The sequence below is a fragment of the Maniola hyperantus genome, chromosome 21, assembly GCF_902806685.2.
Source record: "Maniola hyperantus chromosome 21, iAphHyp1.2, whole genome shotgun sequence".
NCBI lineage: Eukaryota > Metazoa > Arthropoda > Insecta > Lepidoptera > Nymphalidae > Maniola > Maniola hyperantus.
Genome location: NC_048556.1, coordinates 2,576,763 through 2,589,841, shown reverse-complemented (window position 1 = coordinate 2,589,841; position 13,079 = coordinate 2,576,763). Strand labels below are relative to the sequence as shown.

Sequence of the window (13,079 nt, the reverse complement as noted above, 5' to 3'; positions counted from 1 at the left end):
TGATAGATCAGTCAGTCAATCAGTCAGTCACCTTTTCTTTTTATATATTTAGATTAAAGTCCTGACTGACTGACTGACTTATAATTATCAACGCACAGCTTAAACCACTGATCCTAGAGACATGAAATTTGGAAACTGTGTAAAGAGCAGGTATCCAATAAGAAAAGATTTTTCGAAATTCCACCCCTAAGGGGGGTAAATGGGGATGGAAGTTTGTATGAAAGTCTATCATTTTTAAAGTTACATCGATGAAAATTGGTATTTCAGCTTTCGGTTAAAAGCCAAATGTTAGTCGATAAATTAAAAAACCTTGAGCTTTTTTATCCGGTTCATAAAGTATTATTTAATCACTACTAAATTGCTAATTCACATTATAAATGCGAGAGTGTATTTGTTTTTGCACTGATATAGTTAAGGACCTAGAGAATGACATAGGCTACTTTTTATCCCGGAAAACCAAAGAGTTCCCGCGGGATTTTAAAAACCTAAATCCACGCAGGTGAAGTCAAACAATATTTTAAAAGTAGTGTTTTACTAGAGTGTAATCCCCTTTAATGCATATCAGCTTTGCATGCCGGCGGTTTGAAATATTAAAACTGCACACAGTTTCATAAACTGGGTGTGAACAGAATACGTGGTGCAAAGTAATGCACCTATCAGTTCTACGTCATATCTTACCGCCATTTGCAAGGCGCGCCGGTGTAAGCGATTTCCGTTTGTGTGATGCTATTTTAAACAATTTTCAAATGACTTTTATTAAGGAGAAAGGTGTGTAGGTTCTGGTAAGGATTATAGTAATAAGAGAACATAAAGTATGTCTTTTCTGTTTACCTGCTCAGGAACTTTTTCATCTTGTCCCACTTTCACCATTTAAGCACCGAACCGCAAGACGTCGGGCGAGTTTCCATCCTTATATCGTCGACATCCCATCTACACGCACGACACGTTTTGCGTCATCATTTCTCATACGCATGGTTAAGTTTTGGAACACTCTTCCACGATATGTGTTTCCTACTAATTACGACCCGGGTATCTTTAAAACAAGAGTGAATATGCATCTTCTAGGTAAACGCATCCCATCTTAGGCCACATCATCTCTTTCCATCTGTTGTGATTGTGGTCAAGCGTTTGCCTATAACGAATTACAAAAAAAAACTATATCACAGTTGTACGATGTGCCTATATTGTTCTTGTGAATGCTACTACAAGAGATCTATATTAGAGTGAACTAGAGTGAGGGTTTCTCTCAGTTTAATCCTGAATCGACGATAATTTGTCTAAGGCATCGATGACGATGACTCGCTTTTGCTTATTATAACTTGATGGCTAATGTCATACTGATTTTGACAGCTTCATAGAACATAATAATTATTCTTTGTAATGACCCATCTAGTGCGTAGTACACAAAGATCGTTGTTTTTTTCATTTCTAAGTGATCATGACTTTGTTCAAAGATTTCAAAATTTCATCGCTGTATCAGCGTTGAGTGCAATACTGTGTGTTTAATGAATAAAACTGATTATCTACCGATTTGAAACGCGCAAAGTCGAGGGTATCTGCTAGTCTGTGATATGAATCGCGACTGTCAGTCTGTCAGTTAACGACTATACGTAGAGTGCGAAGTAGAGCACCTTCAAGCGCAATCACGTATCGGATGTCGTTTATTGAAATCTCAGCCCTTGTTGTGTAGAGAAGATTGTAACAGAGCATATAACAATATAAATAGTTTAGTTCTCTATTAATTAAAAAAATGCAGCTTTTACACGCACTCAGCAAAGCTCTTAGCTTTTTTGCTAGATAGATGGCCTGTGAAAAGCCTTATAAGAGACATATGTCCAGCAGTGGACTTCTATCAGTTGACGTAATAATTGTAGTATAATAAAAGTTATTTTAACATAAGTCACTGTGGGAATAAATAGTCATACTTATAGAAGCTATAGCTGATAGCACGGATTAAGAGCTGAAGACTTTTAGAATACAGGCCGCGTACAAAATAAACTCAACACTGTAACAACCTAACAAAATAAACCAAACTCAGATCTCTATAATATTATGGGTCTCAAAAGAAGTTTAAAATCACTCAGCGAGCTCCGTTAAGTAATAAAATCAGAAATAAGGAGATGCATATAAGAATCAGAGTAACCGATATAGCTCAACCGATATAATATCGAAGCTAAAGTGGCAATGGGTAGGGCACACAGTTACAATATTGATAACGTAAAAAGGTTATGTTAGATGGGCAGAGGCGTGTTTTTTTTCCTCTTATCATTATGTCAAAAGGCGGCTTCTTCCTCTGTCGTAGTGTCAGAGACTTTTTTAGTTTTTAATTTTTGTTAAAACTATTGTGCGAATTTCGCGAACTGTTTGAAAGGAACAGAACAGTTTAATCTGGACCCATGTTAAACTTGGTATTCCATAATACTGGACAACAGTGGGTCCTTGTCACCCTGCTCTGTTCCTCTTTACATATAGCTATTCCTGCTATAGCTCCGATTTGCGTCGCACTCTAGAATGGCGGGGATGGAGTCCCTACACAGTTCTACCCTTTTTTGTTGCTGGAGGTCTTCCCGGATTCGGCTGTGCTGTAGACAGTCGATGAGCAAATGCAATATTGACTCATCAATTGCTTCCTCACAGACATCACAGGCGTGTTTGAAACTATATTAGCGCTATGCTCAGGAGGCCCATAAGAGCAAGGAAGAGCGCAATATGCACTACTTCCTTCCCACGTTTTATGACTCGGCGTGCCACGAGCGATCAGACAGGGTATAACCGTGCTGCAGGACAAAACAAACGCTTACTGGAAACCCAGTATAAGTAAAGTTGAGGAATTATTAACTTTCCTATGTCCTAGCTACTCTGTGCCAGAAATGATTGTCACAGATAGGTTAAGAGGGCGTAAGTTCGTAAAGTTTTACGATCGCATCCGACATAGCCTCTGTAATACATTCCATAACGGAGGGTCCCCGTAATACTACTTGCCTACTGCGGTGGAGAACATCAAACTATTCCTACTGATTGAATCCTCAGGGGGATTGGGATGTGTCAGCATTATGTTACCATATCTACTGGGAAAAATTATTTCACTTACAGTTTAGTTAGTACTAGCTTATGCTCGCGACTTCGTCCGCGTGGACTACAAAATTTCAAAACCCTATTTCACCCCCTTAGGAGTTGAATTTTCAAAAATCCTTTCTTAGCGGATGCCTACGTCATAATAGCTCTCTGCATGCCAAATTTCAGCCCGATCCGTCCAGTAGTTTGAGCTGTGCGTTGATAGATCAGTCAGTCAGTCAGTCAGTCATTCAGTCAGTCAGTCACCTTTTCCTTTTATATATTTAGATAACCGTAGATACTTATATTAAGTGTCTTAGATTTACATCATCATAGACTCTGTGATCTCAAAATCCCCTTGACACATTTGCAAATCTCCCTAGTGCAGTGGGAGCATTGTCAAAGCCTATAAGCTATGTGGTCTATAAGCGGGAGGTCCAGGGTTTGATACCTGGCAAGGCAGTTTGGGAATTTATAAATTCTAAATTGACTCTGGTCTAGTCTGGAGGCTTCGGCTGTGGATAGTTAACACCCTACCGTCGAAGCCACGTACCGCTAAGTAATTTAGCGTTCCGGTACGATGCTGCGTAGAAACCGATAAGGGGTATGGGTTTAATAAAACTGCCATATTCCATATAGGTACTCCTTCCTTCTCCTTCCGTCTTAGACTGCATCATCACATATCACCAGGTGAGATCGTAGTCAAAGACTAACATGTAACGGAATAAAAAATCTTGCATGCGTTTAATGGAAAGGAACAACATTGTGGCAAGCAAATTAGGCAACAATAGTAAATAATTAATTAGTTACATAGGCTATAAGATGCAAGAGATGCTAATAGAGTACTTAATAGATTCTGCTTTGCGAGAAATTTTTGGTAGTTTCGTAATTCATATTTGCCATTATTAAGTTCTGTAATTATTATCAGAGTGCTAAAGAATATCAACGTTATATTTAACGAAATCAAAAAGGGTTGCTGACGACCTGCTTCTTTATAAATATTCTCAGTTAATGAGGCCGAAATATTGACTGGAGCCATAATATTTTATTTTCTGGCGTTAACGGCTCGTGAAAGGGTAAGATTAATTACTGGCATTTTTGATACTTGAGACCGGTTCAAATTAATATTTATCGCATGAAAATATCAAGTAGGTGCAATCCAAGTTTAAAATTTAATAAAATTGCAATTATGTCTCCAAGGAAATAATTTATTGTACGCGTTCGTTCAACCTTTGTTCAGTCACGCAGTTAATGATTTTCTTTCTAAGAACGAATTTTATTATTCCTTAACTGTATGTAGGTACCTACTTTTAAACATAGAGACATACTTACAACATCACAGAATGTAATATAAATAGTTGGGCCAAAAAATGTGTCTAAAATACACGAGAAAATTAAATAGTAATGGTAGAAATGCACTTTCTAATATTTTGATAAGCTATAGGTGATGTAAACCTATTTAATTTATTAATATTTGAATGCATTTTATATATTTTAATATATTTCTGGAAAAAAAAATTGTTAACTAGATTATTATAACAATGATTCCGTTTTGTTTTTCCGAGAACTTTTCCTGCAATAGGAAATGAAAAATGTATTTTATGAATTTATTATCATTTCATTCAACGCTAATAAAGTGCCGATTTGGATTTTATATTAAAATTCAAAGGGAGAATCTCTGAATGAGGATTTTCATAGGATACATTAAAATCTGTTTCTACCGTTTCGTTGTTTGAGAGTGACTCAATTTATAAGAAAAAGCGATAAATCTTCGAAGAAAGAAGTAGGAAAAGAAATAATAATAATATATAGTTTATTTCTAATTAACCAAAAAAAATATAGAATTTAGAATTAGAACCAAAAAGAACGTGTAATCTATGTACGAATTATAGAATCGTATAATTGAATTTCATTGGTTCCTTGCAACAGACATTTTGTAAACTTTGTATTTAGTGTGTGTATATAGAGATAGAAGATTTGCTTCCGTTCACGAAGCGTATAGAACTTAGCTTGCCAAGTACCACACACTGCAGTTCTCAAATTCCCTTTAGCGTGCACAACTACACACCTTATAGTCCGACACCCATTAACTTGTCACTTAGACCACCTAACCTGTCCGTTGGGATGGCAATAACAAGTCCATAAACCGTTTTTACTGCCTTTGTTCAAGTAAATGTATGTAGGTTTCGACTTTTTAAACAATGACCGTATTTTCGCTTAAGAAAGACGAATATTTCTAAAGACGTCTTCGTATGGATTTATGGTGGTTTTTCACGGTGCGTGAAATCACGATCCATCGTCAGAGGTCTATTGGCTGGTTTCCGCACTCCGTCTTAGTATAAGTTGTTTTCGAGAGTCATTACGAATCTTCTCGCTCGTAGGTTTGACGACTTCTAGCCTCCCGAACAAGACGGATTTCGAAAAGGCTTCAGTACCATATATCACATCCATACGCTGCGGCAGGTTATACTGACTGAATCTGTTGTCGTTCTTAACAAGTGATAGATGCCCACTACTGGAAATAAGTCTCTTCTTGAGACTTTCACAAGCTACGGTCTTGCCCCGCCGCAATCCAGCGTCTCCTTACGACTCGTTTGATGTCATCTGTTGACCTAGTGGGGATTTGCCAACGCTGTGCTTTTCGGCACCTAGAGGCACCAACGTCTACTAGTTCTTCGGCCTATGTGTCCAGCCCATTGCCATTTCATCTAAGTAACCCTATGTACTTTGGTTCTTCTACGGATCTCTTCATTTCTGATTTTACTTTGCTTACAGTTTTGCTTTGCTTACAATAATTTGGTTCGGGTTATCACGCACCATGAGAAACCGCCCTAAGAAAGGCGAATATTTCTAAAGACGTCTTCGAATGGACTAAGCGACATAATGGAGTATATTTTTAAAGAGAATTGCATTTGGAACGTATTTGAGGAGTGTCCGTAAATCCTGAGGGGATTGTTGATGGCTGAAATATATCTGATGGAGCGAGAATATAATGAAAATGGACGATTTCTTTTCATTTTCATTATTATATTTGAGTTATGAAGATCTACATTTAAAACATTTATTAAAGTATACAAACTGTATCACTTTTTCCTGTAACTTCATCCGCGTGGATGTAATTTTTTTATATAATTTCAGATATAAGTTCGCCCTTGAATGCAATCTCACCTGGTGATAAGTGATGGAAGCGGGCGGGAATGACAGTTTTTTTACTAAACCCATACCTCTTTGGTTTCAGCACGATATCGTTCCGGAAAGCTCGGCAGTACGGCTTTTGACGGTAGGGTGGTAACTAGCCATGGCCGAAGATTGCCACCAGACCAGACCAGAGAAAATTTAGAAATTGTAAAATTCCAAATTTCTCCTGCCGGGAATTCAACCCGGAACAGTGTTCCGCACTGCGCCAGTGAGGTTGTCGAAGTTTTTTAAAATGGCAATTTAAAAATATTTTCTTAGTGGTAGACCAGACCGTGCAGTGGGTCAAAGCGGTGGGACCACAGACCCTGCATCTGTGTTTTACGTTAGAAAAAGACATTACATTCAAAATCTCAATCCTAATTTCTGCAGTTTGAACATGGTTTGAACTGTCATCATCATCATCATCATCAACCGATAGACGTCCACTGCTGGACATAGGTCTCTTGTAAGGACTTCCACACGCCACGGTCTTGCGCCGCCTGAATCCAGCGGCTCCCTGCGACACCGTCTACATGTCATCCGTCTAGTGGGGAGTCTTTTAACGCTGCGCCTTCCGGTGCAAAGTTGCCGTTCGAGCACCTTGGGACCCCAATATCTATCGGTTTTTCGAACTATGTGCCCTGCCCAATGCCACTTCAGCTTCGCCACCCGCTAAGCTATGTAGGTTACTCTGGTTCTCTTACTGTTATCGCAAGTACATTATGCAATTGGAAACACGTTCGTGTATTAAGTATATATTATATAGGTAGATATTGAAACAATCGCAATTATTCTATTCACGTACCTACTCGTATCTAACACCTAATTTTGTACTTCAACTCTGCACTCTGTGTGCACTTTAGAATTATTTAGACTGGGCATTATTTTTATGTATCTAAAAATACCACTCATAAGAAAGCTCTGAGTCACTCAGCGGGCGATGGAGAGAGCTATGCTTGGAGTTTCTCTACGTGATCAAATCAGAAATGGGGAGATCCGTAGGAGAACTAGAGTAACCGACATAGCTCAACGGGTTGCGAAGCTGAAGTGGCAATGGGCACGGCACATAGTTCGTACAACCGATAGACGTTGGGGTCCCAAGGTGCTAGAATGGCGACCTTGCACCGAAAGACTCAGCGTTGGAAGACCCCCCCACTAGGTGGATGGACGACATCAGACGAGTCGCCGGGAGCCGCTGGATCCAGGCGGCGCAAGACCGTGGCGTGTGGAAGTCCCTACAAGAGACCTATGTCCAGCTGTGGACGTCTATTGGTTGATGATGATGATGATGAAAAATACCACGCCTCATCTTATATCTAAGTGTTAAGTGATAACAAAATTATTTAAACAAATATAAACTAACATAAACAAAAAAAAAAGGAAAATTTGGAACCATTTCGTAAGAAATAATTCTGAGGAAAAAACTAAGAAGAAAAATTTATAATTGGATGTCATCAGTACCTCATTATACCCCTATTATAAATTCGAAAGTGTGTGTGTTTGTTGGTTTATCGGTTTGTTGGTTTGTCCTTTAATTGTAGTGTTTTAAGCAATCACTTGTTTTAACCATAAAGGGAAAACATCACGAGGAAAACATTTGCATGCCTGAAAGTTCTCCATCGTTTTCTCAACTTGGTCAGTTTGGGTTACTATGGCTTAAAGTTCTCATTCTGACAGGTGACCCGTGCTCCATGGGGTGATAACGCCGAGGAGTAAATTGATCATGATTATGCCGTATCTATCCATTATATAATCTGTACACTCCCAAGCCGCCAATCTCGTAAACGGTCCAAGCCCTCTCTCATCCTCACTCCCCGAGAGGAAGTCCAACCGTCATGACACCGTTCTCCATGATCCTATACATCATATACCTAGCCAGTTCCCTGTCACACACCAGTCTTGGTTCCGAACACTGTGATGGCCATCAGGCAAATTTTAGTAAGAGTGCGGTTATGGGAACCTGGTATGTGGTTGCCATAATACCAAAGGTTGGACTCCCCAAGTCGAACTACGTGGCGTGCTATAAAATGGAATTGAGTGAGACTGACGCGGTAAGTCATAAATTAAGTCATATAGCAAGTTCTGGTACAACCTCCAGTCTATGCATTAAGACTGAAACATCACACTATAATGGGCACTAGCCGAATTTTAGTAATAGTGTGGTTATGGGAACTTGTATTGATACCAGCAATTGGACTCCCCGAGTTAAGGCACGTGGCGTGCTATAAAATCACCATTATCCATGATCCTATACATCGTATACCTAGCCAGTTCCCTTACACAACCAGCCTTGGTTCCAAATACTGTGATGGAACATCAGGCAAATTTTAGTAAGAGTGCGGTTATGGGAACCTGGTATGTGGTTGCCATAATACCAAAGGTTGGACTCCCCAAGTCGAACTACGTGACGTGCTATAAAATGGAATTGAGTGAGACTGACGCGGTAAGTCATAAATTAAGTCATGTCATATACAGGAAAACAATACAGATACAGAAAAAACTATACAAAGGGTGCAAGGGCGGCCTTATTGCTAAAGCAATCTCTTACAGGCAACCTTTGGTGAAAGGATTTAACTGACCAGAGCGTTATTCATTCATAAGTCAGAAGTCGAAGTTCGAAGGAGTTTAAAATATAGTTTTTCTTTACAGGCAGGGGTGCGATGGCTTGTAAATATAAAAATTAAACACCCAACCAATGAGTTTATAAGAAAACTGACGGGTAAGATAATACGACAACGTTTCCATTCCGAAAAGCCTTTTGATATTTGGTCAAAGGGTTATTATACCTCGAGGGGGTGCTACCGACAGCTGATGTCTTTGGAAACCGATAATACTAATGTTGGTAAGTACATCATAACTACGTAAGAATTACCTAATTATGAAGTTACTTTTTCTGGTATTTTTGATAGCGCTATCTCAAAATATTTAGTTAAATCTAAAGGAGACTGATCTATCAACGCACAGTTTAAGCTACTGGATGAATCGAATACTCTACGAAATCGCTATCTCGTTGTTAAATGTAAAGAAAATAATGTACATCGACCTTTAGAAGGAGATAGCCGATTTGTAGAGCGTTTTCTCTGTCGTTGAGATCGACAAAACGTCACATAGGTATGAGTGACAGAGACAACGCTCTACAAAGCCGAAATGTCATTCTAAAGGCCAATGTACATTACTTTCTGCCACGTACTGTACGCTTCGATCCCGATTAGTGTGCGTTGCAGTAAAGAGTTTCATACAAAGAATACTGGACGGCTCGAGTTGAAACGGTGACGGTCCCTTTCCGAGTTGATACCTACGTGTGCTATGCAGTGGCGTAGCTACCTTGGGTGGCACGAGTCCTGTGATTCGCTAACTCAGTGTCTAACACGTAATGATAGCCACCAAGGTTGGTTGGTTCTACATTGCTGCTTCACTGGGTGATATGAAAATGTTTTTTCATAGAAAACCTTCAACGGATTAAAAAATGAGCTAAGTGGCTATCATTCAGTGTTAGAAACTGAGTTAGCGAATCACCCCGCTGGTGCGGAAGTTGGTGGTGTCACCCCATCAAAAGTAAAAAGCAATAAATTTTTAACCGACTTCCAAAAAGGAGGTGGTTCTCAATTCGGCCCGTTTTTTTTAAAAATGTATGTTCACCGATTTTTTTCGAGGTTTCTGGACCGATTTGCAAAATTTTTGTTTTGATTGACAGGGGGTGTTTCCGTGGTGGTCCCATAAAAATTTCTAGATCCAACTCTTCAATCCTGATGCTGCAGGGTTAATGCCCGCCTAAGTTATCAAGATTCAGGAAGTGTTCATAGTGAATTGACGTTGTAGGTACTAAGCAACGACCTTATGCTTGGACTCCAAGTTCCAAATCCTCAAAGTTGGGAGACCAGGTGGGTGTTACCCCAAAAAAGGTGACACCCGGTGCGGCCCGCCCCCGCCCCCGCCCCCCCCCCTCCCCCCCTCCCCCCCCTCCCCCCCCTCCCCCCCCCCCTCCCCCCCCCCCTCCCCCCCCCCCCCCCCCCCTTTGCTACGCCACTGGTGCTATGACCTTTAATCTTCCATGTTTCAGCTGATGGCAGATACTACGAAAACTATATGCAATTACACATTGTTTACAACGACGACGTCCGTGATGGGGTGTACCTAGTTCAAGTTCTTTGGGGGAGGCTGATCTCTGCTATTGTTTACAGAAGATCGACGGTAAGTCTTCTTCTTCTTGAAATGCCGTCTCTTATCGGAGGTTGGCAATCATTAGGGCTATTTGTATCTTGGACACTGCTGCTCGGAAAAGAGATCGGGTACTCTTTTTTTTTTTTAATAGATATAGCGAGCAAACGAGCAGGCGGGTAACCTGATGTTAAGTGATTACCGCCGCCCATGAACATTTGCAGCACCAGAGGAACCGCCGATGCGTTGCCGGCCTTTTAGAAATTTGTTGGTCCGCCCCTTGAATAACCCCATGTTATAATCTAGTGGGAACACCGCCGATGAGAGTTGGTTCCACAGTTTGCACTCTTCCCGTACCATGGGCATACATTCTGTAGCCCCGATGTTCTTCTACGGCCTGGTGGTCTTCTGCCGGCTATTTTCCCCTGAATAATGAGCTGAAGGAGGTCGCTGGTCGTATTTACTATTTCTCATAATGTGGCCGAAGTACTCCAACTTCCGAACTTTTATGGTCTTCAGGATTTCAGATTCAACGGTAAAGTTCAAGTAAGGATGTGAATTTTACGAAGGGATTATGCTAACACGTGGCTGGCACGAGACCGCCTAACCCGTTGCGGGCGAACACGGGTAACGTGGGGGTGTGCGGGGCGTTCTCCCGCCTCATACCCCGATTGCGAAACCTGTCGCGTATGCTACTGGTTTGAGATTTCTTGTAGGACAATGGTACTGAAGCCTTCGTGTGTTAGTCCGACTCGCACTTGGCGGTTTTTTTTAACTTTTATTCATCATCATCATCATCAACCAATAGACGTCCACAGCAGTCCATAGGTCTCTTGTAGGGACTTCCACACGCCACGGTCTTGCGCCGCCTGGATCCAGCGGCTCCCGCCGACTCGTCTGATGTCGTCCGTCCACCTAGTGGGGGGGTCTTCCAACGCTGCGTCTTCCGGTGCGAGGTCGCCATTCTAGCACCTTGGGACCCCAACGTCTATCGGTTGTACGAACTACGTGCCCTGCCCATTGCCACTTCAGCTTCGCAACTCGTTGAGCTATGTCGGTTACTCTAGTTCCCCTACGGATCTCCTCATTTCTGATTTGATCACGTAGAGAAACTCTTATTACTATCTTAACTTTTATTAATATCTTCTTTCTAGGGGACTTCTCAAGAGCGCCTTAAACCAGTCCACGAGTTAGTGTCCAAAATGCGAGGCCACCAGGAGACGCCCTTGATTTGTGACCTACCACTCAAAGTGATTGACCCACCACCATACCAGCGACCTTAATTTTGTTACCGTGCATTTACACATTCGTCATTGCAGTTTGTCTCACTACTCACCGTTAATTTTATCGTCATCATGATCAACCCATCCCGGCTCACTACAGAGCATAGTTTTGGTCATAGTCATACGCTGGCCAATACGGATTGGCAGACTTCACACACCCTTGAGAACATTATGAAAAACTCTCAGGCATGCATGTTTCCTCACGATGCTTTCTTTCATCGTAAAATCAAGTGATATTTTAATTACTTAAAAATGCACATAACTCCGAAAAGTTAGAGGTCCCGGGATCGAACTGTCGAATTTGCAAATGCATCTTTATAACATTCATTTTTAATTCAGGGTAATCAGTAAGTTTAATAACAATATTATGGTTGTTTAAAATTATTTTGGTAAATATTTAAAACAGTATGATTTTTTTATACCGGCACCGCCTATATAATTAGTAGTAGAAAGAGAAAATTGGACTAATTAGTTATTTTATAGTGTTCTTTCTATATAACTGTTTCTTAAAAATCTTAGTTTGGAAACAGAAATTTCAATCAATTCAATTGTCTTAGGTATATTGTTAAAATAAAATTTTATTATTACGTTTTCATGTTGTTTTAGTTGTATTTACCGATATAAACTTTAGTGTTCTATTCTTCAAGTATTATGCTTAATCAGGATTTGAATGTGATGCAATCGAATTACTAGCTTATGCCCGTGACTTCGTCCACGCGGACTACACAAATTTCAAGCCCCTGTTACCCCCGTAGGGGTTGAATTTTCAAAAATCCTTTCTTAGCGGATGCCTCCGTCATAATAGCTACCTGATGCCGCATTTCAGCCCGATCCGTCCAGTAGTTTGAGCTGTGCGTTGATAGATCAGTCAGTCAGTCACCTTTTCCTTTTACATACAAGGTGTAACCATAACGCTACTAAAAACTTAGCATTATTGTTATACTACCAATAACCATTTGCCCCATTTTGTGCAAATCTCGGGTCAATGCTCCGCCTACGACGCGACATTGCCTCCGAGTGGCCTACTTACGCTACGTTCGTTGATCTCTAGGGTCAGTCAGCTGTTTTATTTGCAATATATCGTAAACTATTACAAAATTATAGGATTTTTGTTTATATTTTTTTCACGTTTTTGTTGTTGTTGTAAGGTCATATTATCAGTCATCATCAGTACTATCACCTGTCTTCATTTTTGCCAGCGTTCTGGTTACACCCTGTATATAGACTAGGCTAGATCACGGCTCTGGGGTATACAACCTATAATTACACCTAATCCTACCATAAATACATGAACCTTTTAAATTTAAACTCCAATGTATCACAATATAAAATTCATTACAGTAGCTCATGTCCGCCCTAACTAACTGCTCCACCTCACGCCACCATGAGAAGGTGCTCTGGGAACCA

The 13,079-nt window shown here is 40.5% G+C and overlaps 1 protein-coding gene across 2 annotated transcripts; it reads left to right on the top strand.

Annotated features, from left to right (window-relative positions):
• Positions 1-609: 609 nt before the first annotated feature.
• Positions 610-12,263, top strand: LOC117992213 (uncharacterized). Of its 2 annotated transcripts, XM_069505926.1 has the most exons (5): positions 610-782; positions 7,909-8,282; positions 8,881-9,073; positions 10,292-10,422; positions 11,544-12,263. In XM_069505926.1, the coding sequence occupies exons 2-5, from the start codon at positions 8,067-8,069 to the stop codon at positions 11,670-11,672; spliced, it is 669 nt and encodes a 222-aa protein (XP_069362027.1). In that variant the 5' UTR covers positions 610-782; positions 7,909-8,066; the 3' UTR covers positions 11,673-12,263. The 2 variants fall into 2 exon arrangements, with proteins under 2 accessions (XP_069362027.1, XP_034835762.2); XM_034979871.2 differs by lacking the exons at positions 610-782; positions 7,909-8,282 and adding an exon at positions 8,552-8,674.
• The last annotated feature ends 816 nt before the right edge of the window (positions 12,264-13,079 follow it).